General features: G+C 44.7%; 1 protein-coding gene across 1 annotated transcript; it reads left to right on the top strand.

Annotated features, from left to right (window-relative positions):
* Nucleotides 1-289: 289 nt before the first annotated feature.
* On the top strand, nt 290-8,665 carry grk7a (G protein-coupled receptor kinase 7a). The gene is made up of 4 exons (XM_029624269.2): nt 290-1,011; nt 1,546-1,989; nt 6,225-6,505; nt 6,907-8,665. Exons 1-4 carry the CDS (start codon nt 415-417, stop codon nt 7,244-7,246), a joined length of 1,662 nt encoding a protein of 553 aa, XP_029480129.1. The 5' UTR covers nt 290-414; the 3' UTR covers nt 7,247-8,665.
* Nucleotides 8,666-10,387: the final 1,722 nt, after the last annotated feature.

Here is a 10,387-nt window from a genome sequence, read left to right on the forward strand (position 1 = left end):
GACAGATCCTCTTCTCTCCTCATCATCTCAACCTAAGTGTTTAGTCAACAGAACCCAACGCTCCTCCAATAGTCACAGGTCGACACCGGGCCAAATATAGCGAACCATAAAGCCTCTTAGGAGAGAACCTTCTTACAGTTCCCTTTCCGTGAGCAGCATCTGCGAATAGACAACACAAAGATCCTTAAGCCAAAATCCCTCCCAGGTATTTAATTCTAAAGGAGTAATTACTGGGTGTGTCTTAGGTCTGCAGGTACGTGTGCTGTTGCCACTCATTCGCATCCAGTCTTTGGAGCGAGTTGCACACACACAGACACGCACACTCAGAAAACACACTCCACAGAGCAAGGGATCCTAAGGAACTGCTGAAGAACCCAGTCACGTAGGGGGGATAGACCAGACAAAGCCACCAAGATGTGTGACATGGGGGGATTGGATAACCTGGTGGCCAACACGGCCTACCTGAAAGCCCAGGGTGGCGACGACAAGGAGATGAAAAAGCGTCGTCGGAGTTTGTCACTGCCCCTGGCCGAGCAGTGTGCCACCATCCGGACTACCATTGATAAGAACTTTGAGTCGCTCTGTGAGAGGCAGCCAATCGGCAAGAAGTTCTTCCGGCAGTTCCTGACTGCTACCCCAGAGTACATCAATGCCGCTGAGTACCTAGACGAGCTGAATGACTGGGATCTGGCGGAAGGTGCTGACAAGGATAAGCAGAGGGCGAACATGATGAAAAAGTTTTGCAAGGCCGACTCCAATAACTTTCTGACCTACCTCACTGGGGAGGTAGCCGACAAGTGTAAGGCAGTGACGGACAATGACTTTGACGAAGTGATGAATGTCAAGGTGAAGGAAGCCACACGGGAGTTTCTGAAAGACAAGCCCTTCACGGACTACCAAACTAGCCCCTTCTTTGACAAATTCCTGCAGTGGAAGGAGTACGAGAAGCAGCCCATCAGTGATAAAACCTTTTATGAGTTCAGAACTCTGGGTAAGGGAGGTTTCGGAGAGGTAAGCATGCAGAAACCAATACAGCAGCATCATGTCTTTGCAACACTGGCAAAATGACTACATGTCAGTAATATGTATCTGCAATATTATCTCTTTAATGAATGTAAAACACATGTGGCAACAGGACAATTCACAAAATAAAGAATTATGTACTGAATCAATTACTAATCCCATATAGTCGTTCCCATAGTTTCACTGATGCAGCGTCTATCAGTACAAAGTACACCTCAGTTAACTTGCAGAGAGCTAATCTCTCATTAATCCCCCACAAGAGATGACCCACGGTTCTTAATTCCTAAAGTACAGAATCAGTTTCATCACTCGCTACTACTCTATGCATACTTTCAAGCTTGTATCATTATCAAGTTGTTCTACAAGATGAGAGAATTCTCAATGGAAACTCCAAATGTCTCCCTGTTCAAGCGTCATGTGTCAATTTCAAAACTGAGTGTCACAAGGTGCCATTTATCCAGCCCTTAGGGTACTGCTGAGGTATTCAAGAGTCCTTCTCACCCACGGTCTCCCTCTGTCCAGGTATGTGCCGTACAGGTGAAGAACACAGGCCAGATGTACGCCTGCAAGAAGCTGTGCAAGAAGCGCCTGAAGAAGAAACATGGTGAGAAGATGGCCCTGCTGGAGAAGCAGATCCTGGAAAAGGTCAACAGCCTGTTTCTTGTCAACCTGGCCTACGCCTATGACACCAAGACCCACCTGTGCCTTGTCATGACCCTGATGAACGGCGGTGACCTCAGGTACCACATCTATTACGTCAGTGAGAAGACCAAGGGTATTGAGATGGCACGCATCATCTACTACACAGCGCAGATCTGCACAGGCATTCTTCATCTGCATGAAATGGATATCATATATCGTGACATGAAGCCCGAGAACGTGCTGCTGGACAGCTTTGGCCAGTGCCGACTCTCTGATCTGGGTCTGGCCGTGGAGCTACCTGCTGGAAAGACCATCTCCCAGAAGGTAAGCCTGTTGAAGTTGGATTTTCAAAAACTTGTAGTTGACTGTGGCTTTGGGAAACTATCGAAAGTCGAAAGTCGGGATGGTGGAGAATGAGTATGAAGAAATGATGATGATGTCATGACAATGAAGGCAATAAGGTTCCTTTATGGTTGCGATCTGATAGCAAGCTTCCAGAATTGACCTTTTCATCATAGTGTGACAATTTGGATGATTAAAAGTGCATGTGGCTTCTAATGCATTTTCTGGTGAATTGACAATGATGTGTCAGCAACAGCTTTAGGTCAAAAGCCAGGCTGAAGGGTTTTATATGGGATCAGAAGCGACGTGCTATGTCTCACTAAAAAAATGAGGAGTAACTTAACATGGGAGGGAGTGGATGAGTTTATGACATGGTATCGTCCTATCCCTGCCTATTAGATGATGGGGCTAGGGTTAGGGTTGATGACTATTGACCTCAGAGTCTCATATATATGTATTCTCTGGACCCTCTCTCTGTCTCTGAAGCTTTTGCTGTAAATCTGGAGGGATTACTGGATCGTTCAGTATCTGTCCAAGAGGAGTCTGCCTCCATTATATAACCCGGGGCTGCGCAAGATGGAGACACGGTGTCTTCAAAACAGTGCCCCTCTAAGTCATCTAGTGTATATATAAATCATTGATCTACACCAGGGATAGGCATCATGAGGGGCTTGTAGGTCTGCGTACCCACATCAGTACCTACACATGCAGTCAGAGCCGGCCCTAGCCTTTTAGGGGCCCTAAGTTACATTTTTTGGGGGGGGCCCTCCTCACCTTGCGAGCAAAACATTTTAGCCCCCTCTTGACAGAGGAGAGAATAAAACAAATCATGTAATTCTACACATTTTGCCATGAGGCATAGAGAAGTTTTACCAATTTTATAACACATTTCATGCATTTCTACTCATTTTGCCATGGCCCAGAGAGAAACATTTGCAGTTTTACAGCTAATTTCCTGCAATTCTACTAATAACTCTGAGAGTGACAAACAAAATCAATGGGTGCCCCCCCAGATGGTAATTTGACCATGATTACTACAAGATAGCTGTCTAGCCTAATTCACCAATCTAGAAATGTTTTGCTGACATACGCTAATTGAGTGACTATCAGTGACTGACATAACAATAGAAAACCTGCTGATGCACAAACCACATGTCAAAATGTAATTTAGTGTATTCTACTATCCTAACTACCGACTGAATCCCCACCCCCATTAAAAAAAAATTGGGGGGGGAAATTGTCAGTTGCCCATCCTTGATATAACTGATTTTATCCTTAATGGGTGGTTATTATATCCCAGACAACTATAGGACAGACCATTTTGGGGGCATTGTAAGTAGCGTTGGGGGTTGGATTTGGTGTGTCAGGGGTGTCCTCCTGATCTCTTCAGTGAAAAAGGGATTATTATGTCCAGCCCCTAAACTCCTTGGATACTGCGTAAACTCATGGGTACAGCACCTTTGTGCAATATAAAGATAGGCAAGATTTATGTAGCCTCTTGAGACTATAGAATGGTATATTACAAGGTCTCTACGTGGGGTGTCTGTTTGCACAACCAGGATACCAAAGAAATGAGGTCATCAAAACCAATCTGACCAATCAAAGACACAGGACAGGAGTTTGCAAGTCAACGAACCAGAGAAATGGATCGTTTAAAAGCATCTCCCTTGGTTAAGCCAACCATTTCATTCAGGGAGGACAAGGCTAATTGTGTTAATTGTGCAAATTGTGTTGTTACCTGGGTGACTGATACTTGATGAAAAATGCACCTTAGGAAGACTTCTGCTGTGTGTAGATGCTGTGTGTATGTTTATCAATCCTGTGAACCAGTAAACCATTAGCTTTTCAGTCAAATGATTTGTCACAGAGTTTTACAGATTGGGGCATCTCTACGGGTCAATGAAGAGTAAGATGCAGGCTCTGTAGAAGCCCAGTAAGCTCATTATCCAGAGCTCTTCTCTGGTCCTCCTCGGCAGACCGGGGAGCCTTGACTAACCCCCCATAGGCTTGGCTGGCTTTGCCCTTTTAAGCCTCTTACTTAGCAGGCATTACACAAATCAGTCCCCTGATCAGACTAGCAAAACCAGGTTAACCTTAGGCACAGTTTCTGTGTATTAATGAACTAGACCATTTTGATGGTCTACTTACAATTTCTTGACTATGCAGTGTATTTAGTGAGGCCTTAGATCTACAAAAAAGGTTGAGGAATTAGAGGCCAAAGTTTGCCCCAGCTGTTTGGCCAATGGCTGGACCAATCAGGTGTTTGGAGAGCTTTGATTTGACCAGTCACAGGGAGTAAGTAGTCCATCGCTGTCCTCTTTTGGAAAGGTGTTTTCAATGTGGTTAGCAATTAAGTGTACAAGGAGAAACCTGGCAAGCAGTCCTGCTTTAGCTCATGCAGGATAAAAGCTAATAGACACCTGGTACCAGGGACTCCGTTTTGAGTCGTGCATAAGAACAACAGCCCTTAGCCGTGGTATATTGGCCATATACCACAACGCCTCGGGCCTTATTACTTAAATAGACACCTGGTACTCGAGACTCCGCGTTGAGTGGTGCCTAAGAACAATAGCCCTTAGCCGTGGTATATCGGCCATATACCACACCCCCTCGGGCCTTATTGCTTAAATGGAAGCCTGATACCAGTCAACCAAGGTGAAAAGCCCTTGAATTCATGCTATAGGTCCGATGTGCAGTGCTGTGGTAGTGTCGTCCTCTAGAATACACGACCACAGGGCTCTCCAATACGTATTGCTAAGCACATTTGTAATGCTATACTTGTGCATGATTATACATATAGATGTACACGTGTGTGTGTGTGTGTGTGTGTGTGTGTCTGTGTGTGTGTGTGTGTGTGTGTGTGTGTGTGTGTGTGTGTGTGTGTGTGTGTGTGTGTGTGTGTGTGTGTGTGTGTGTGTGTGTGTGTGTGTGTGTGTGTGTGTGTGTGTGTGTGTCTGTGTGTGTGTGTGTGTGTGTGTGTGTGTGTGTGTGTGTGTGTGTGTGTGTGTGTGTGTGTGTGTGTGTGTGTGTGTCTTACAGTATATGGGTGCATGTGGTCGCTCACTAGAGTCCATGGATGGACATCCTTTATGTAAGCAGAAGGAGAGGTACGTCACCCTGGATGTGCACGTGACTCTTGACAGGAGAGAGAGAGAGATTAGCATTAGCATTAAGCTACTTGTCCCACGCTATGGCTGAAGTCAGGAAGGAGCACAGGAAGGACTAGAGAGGGACAGAGAGAGAGAGGGACAGGAAATAGAGGGCTTATATAAAACAGCACATGGCTGTGTTCATAGTCATGTCCTGTTTTAATGTAAACCATCTTCTTCCTGTTCCACATGGCTGTGTTCATAGTCATGTCCGGTTTTAATGTAAGCCATCTTCTTCCTGTTCCACATGGCTGTGTTCATAGCCATGTCCGGTTTTAATGTAAACCATCTTCTTCCTGTTCCACATGGCTGTGTTCATAGTCATGTTCCTGGCTTTTAATGTAAACCCTGTTTTAATCTTCTTCTTCCTGTTCCACATGGCTGTGTTCATAGCCATGTCCTGTTTTAATGTAAGCCATCTTCTTCCTGTTCCACATGGCTGTGTTCATAGCCATGTCCGGTTTTAATGTAAGCCATCTTCTTCCTGTTCCACATGGCTGTGTTCATAGTCATGTCCTGTTTTAATGTAAACCATCTTCTCCCTTTCCCTCTCTCTCTGTCCCTTTCTAGTCATTCCTAAGACCTTACCTTACCTCATTCCCATAACCTTATGTTCCTGGTCTCATCCTCACTAGGTCTCACCTTGTCTCATCTTCGCTAGCCCGAGGCTAGTACGCCTTAGACCAGGCTAGTAGAAAATGTACCAAACTAACACTAAAACAGTATTTTTTTGGTCTAATCGTATCTCATGGTACAGACCCTTGGCAAGTAGAATATCACTCAGGCTGTTCCATCCTCATCATGTGGATCAGCTTTCTGATAACCCATTATAACTGGCTTCAGCATGCTTTCATTATCGGTCAAGAGAAATGTTGACTTTTGAGAAACAGGAAACAGATACAGTATAGAAGGAACTGTAAGGATGGTTAAAATCACTTCTAAAGCCATGTTACCCAAATGAGCTGATGTTTCAAACATACCGTATGATGATGAGTTGTCCTCTAATTGTCTCCATCTTGCTTCAATTCTTCCTGAATCTCTCCTCCTGCCTCCCCTACACCGTCCCAGGCTGGAACCGGAGCATACATGGCCCCTGAGATCCTGAACGAAGTTCCCTACAGGACATCGGTGGACTGGTGGGCGCTGGGATGCAGTATTTATGAGATGGTGGCTGCCTACACCCCGTTCAAGGGTCCCGAATCCGGGAAGCAGAAGGTGGAGAAGGAGGAGGTGCAACGTCGCATATGCAAAGAGGAACCCCCATGGGAGCACAAGAACTTTGACGCGCCCACCAAAACCATCATCCAGGAGTTCCTCAAGAAGAATATTGATGAACGCCTGGGCTGCAAGTAAGAGAATCAGTCTGTCCAGGCTACCATTAATATACGCAACAAGAACAATGATCTATTCTCTACTGATGTTGTCATTTATGGGGAAACAGCCCTATCAAGTCAGGTAGCTTACCATAGCATAGCATAGCATAGCATAATAGCATTCATTTTCAATTACACTACCTACACTACCTACATTACAATTGATCAAGGCAGTATCAAAAGTATCCGATGTACTCTGCAAACAACTGGTTGAATTAATTTTTCAGTAGACAGTATTTAAGTTTGTTTGTTCGACTGTATTTTTTGCTGAGTTATCTGTGACGTTAGCCTAGTTAGCTAGTTAGCTAGTTAGCTAGTTAGCCTTCACCTGCCAGTATGATGCTCACACGGATGTGTCAACAAACTTTCCTCCACAGGGGAGGAGGTGAGGACCCCCGTAAGCACGAGTGGTTCAAGTCCATCAACTTTCCTCGTCTGGAGGCTGGTTTGATCGACCCCCCTTGGGTGCCCAAGCCCAACGTGGTCTATGCCAAGGACACTGGCGACATCGCTGAGTTCTCCGAGATTAAGGGCATTGTGTTCGACGCCAACGACGAGAAGTTCTTCAAGGAGATTGGCACGGGAGCCGTGGCCATTCCGTGGCAACAGGAGATGATCGATACGAACCTGTTTGACGAGCTGAACGACCCCAACAGGAAAGAGTGTGCTGGGGGTGATGACGGGGAGGGGAAGTCTGGCACGTGCACATTGCTGTGAACAGTCAAGCCTGGCACATATATACACCGAAACATGGCACCAATACATCAACTGATTCGCTCATGTTCTGTAAAATTATTGTAAAACATTACACACAGAAATAATTGAACAAAATGCATCGGAGAACAGCAGGAGAGAGATGAGGTATCCTTCACTGGACCTGGTCGATTGCCATTGATTTTAGTAATATGGGTTGAACGTTCCCTGAGCTTCCAAACACATAGGAGAGTAAAGGTGGCTTTACCAAGATTGGTATTGGTAGTCTCTTCAGATTGCAGCTACTCCCAGATGTTTCTCATGATGTATTAGTGCCCTCCTGGCCAACAGGGGTCGTAAGATTAAAATATAACAAATTCATATTGTGGGTAAAACATTTTTTTAAATGATTAATGGATAAACACAGGCCTCTGTTTACATACAGCCTGCATCAGAAAGATGTGTGTATGTAGACTGCAGTGCTAGCCCTAGGCCTGAAACCTAGGCATTGGCCACAATGGAGCACGGTATGCTGAATTGACTAGTTTGGGAATATGGTTGGGATCTCATTCTTGATTGTGTTCCATTAATTGAATTTGATAGAGGCCACATTTTATTCAACCGTCCCCCCGTCCCGTCCCCGTCCCCCGTCCCGTCCCCGTCCCCCACACCGAGATTCCTTTTGTCTCTCTAAAGGCAGAGGTGATAACTTTTTTTTTGTTGTCAAATATTTCAAGAGATCAATGTCTGTATGGACACAGATTTTACTAACCTTTAGTCGATCACTAAATTTCCAAGCAGATGCACTTTCCAAGCTAGCATCTAGTTTTATTTCAAAACGATGTTGTATATGAATATAAATATGTATATCTATGCATTGACATGGGGAGAAATCCACAGATTAGGTGCTAGTCAGGACTTGATGAATGCTCAACTCTCATTGGGCTGTGAAGGTTCTATGCCCTGGTTTCTCAGGAGAGAGGAATGGAATGTAGAGAAAATCCAGTGGGATTCTATATTCGAAGATTGAACATTGAGAGGAGTTGGGCTTGGCCAACAATGTGTTCCTGTACCAGGAATATCTATTTGTCCCTCCCCCCAATGCTTCCATTCATGTGATTTGTCTGAAGTTCGAGATACATGTACAAATCTAAAGTTAGAATCTAGTTAGCTTGCTAGCTTTCAAAACTTTTAACAAAGAAAATCACAGTTCCCTTGTTTGTTGCCTCAGGGTTAAGACTTATTTCATATAATAATAACAATCATATATTATTATTATATAACTTTAAATAGACTAATTTTATTATATTATACTATCAATATCAATATCATAAACATACTTGTAAATATAATTTGAGAGGAAAACATTACATATGCTACTCTATGTCAGTCATTTATCAGGGACTTGCTTGAATCTTGAATTATTTGAATAAAAATATGTCTTTTAAAGCCTTTGTTTTTTCTTACTAACTCTGATGGCAATTCACTGTTGTACTTGTGTATTCCTGTGTGTGTGTGTGTTCCTGTGTGTGTGTGTCCCTGTGTGTGTGTGTGTTCCTGTGTGTGTGTGTTCCTGTGTGTGTGTGTTCCTGTGTGTGTGTGTTCCTGTGTGTGTGTGTGTTCCTGTGTGTGTGTGTTCCTGTGTGTGTGTGTGTTCCTGTGTGTGTGTGTTCCTGTGTGTGTGTGTTCCTGTGTGTGTGTGTGTCCTGTGTGTGTGTTCCTGTGTGTGTGTTCTGTGTGTGTGTGTGTGTGTTCCTGTGTGTGTGTGTTCCTGTGTGTGTGTGTTCCTGTGTGTGTGTGTTCCTGTGTGTGTGTGTTCCTGTGTGTGTGTGTTCCTGTGTGTGTGTGTGTTCCTGTGTGTGTGTGTTCCTGTGTGTGTGTGTGTTCATGTGTGTGTGTGTGTTCCTGTGTGTGTGTGTGTTCCTGTGTGTGTGTGTGTTCCTGTGTGTGTGTGTTCCTGTGTGTGTGTGTTCCTGTGTGTGTGTGTTCCTGTGTGTGTGTGTGTGTGTGTTCCTGTGTGTGTGTGTTCCTGTGTGTGTGTGTTCCTGTGTGTGTGTGTTCTTGTGTGTGTGTGTTCTTGTGTGTGTGTGTTCCTGTGTGTGTGTGTGTGTGTTCCTGTGTGTGTGTGTTCCTGTGTGTGTGTGTTCTTGTGTGTGTGTGTTCTTGTGTGTGTGTGTGTGTGTGTTCCTGTGTGTGTGTGTGTGTGTGTGTGTGTGTGTGTGTGTGTGTGTGTGTGTGTGTGTGTGTGTGTGTGTGTGTGTGTGTGTGTGTGTGTGTGTGTGTTCTTGTGAAAGGCACTTTTCGCTGCATTAGGAATCAAACAGAGGCTGTAGATGCCTACAGACCACGTACGCCACAGATAAAAGGGGAAACCTAGTTAGTTTCTAGTAATCTCTTCTCCTTCAGTCTTCTTCTTCTTCTGTTGACCTTATATGGCGGTTGGCAACCAACTTTAAGGTCCATTACCACCACCAACTGGACTGGAGTGTGGACCTCAGTTCATCTTTCAATCATCCACGTGGGTAAATGCTTCTAAATAACCAATGAGATGAGAGAGGCAGGACTTGCAGTGCGTCAAACGTGAAAAATAGCCAAGTTCTACTTTAGTGCCTGGCTACGCAGACGCTCGTTCACACGTGCGAACAGTTTGGATGAAATGATGGAATAACATGTAGGTGTACATTTATTTTGCAACGCGAGCACGAGCGGTGTGGTCAGCATGTTAAGCGATACGCCTCATGAACATGAAAAGATACCCTTGTTCTCCCCTTGTTCGCACAGTGTCTATCGACCTCAGAACTAGGGGTGTACTATGTATTTGGACAAAACGAGTAACGGATATTGAGAATTTTCCGAATACAATTATGACTCATGCGATCATAAAAAAGGCCTTTCCAGATGCCAGCGCGCATCACTCTCATGTCAGTCAGACAGTGCGAAGCGATGTGTGTTCTAAATAATGAAATTAGCTCGTTCAGCTGTCTGAAAAGAAATGGGCAGGTTGAGCCCGCTGCAACGATTGGATTGCACACCTGAGGTATAGGCAGGGCTCTAAATGACCTATTTTTATTGGTAGCACTGGTGCTCCTAATTTCAGAAAGTAAGGAGCACCAGGCAAAATGTAGGAGTACCAGACAAAATGTAGGAGCACCAGACAAAATGTAG

Source organism: Oncorhynchus nerka, linkage group LG20 (genome assembly GCF_034236695.1).
Source record: "Oncorhynchus nerka isolate Pitt River linkage group LG20, Oner_Uvic_2.0, whole genome shotgun sequence".
NCBI classification, from domain to species: Eukaryota; Metazoa; Chordata; class Actinopteri; order Salmoniformes; family Salmonidae; genus Oncorhynchus; species Oncorhynchus nerka.

What these genes read in the sequence shown, in the direction of transcription:
- grk7a (XM_029624269.2), top strand. Translation starts at nt 415, where the DNA reads ATGTGTGACATGGGGGGATTGGATAACCTGGTGGCCAACACGGCCTAC. An exon ending in GAAAGACCATCTCCCAGAAG is followed by an intron (nt 1,990 to 6,224) that starts GTAAGCCTGTTG and finishes ACACCGTCCCAG; the next exon opens with GCTGGAACCGGAGCATACAT. An exon ending in GATGAACGCCTGGGCTGCAA is followed by an intron (nt 6,506 to 6,906) that starts GTAAGAGAATCA and finishes TTTCCTCCACAG; the next exon opens with GGGAGGAGGTGAGGACCCCC.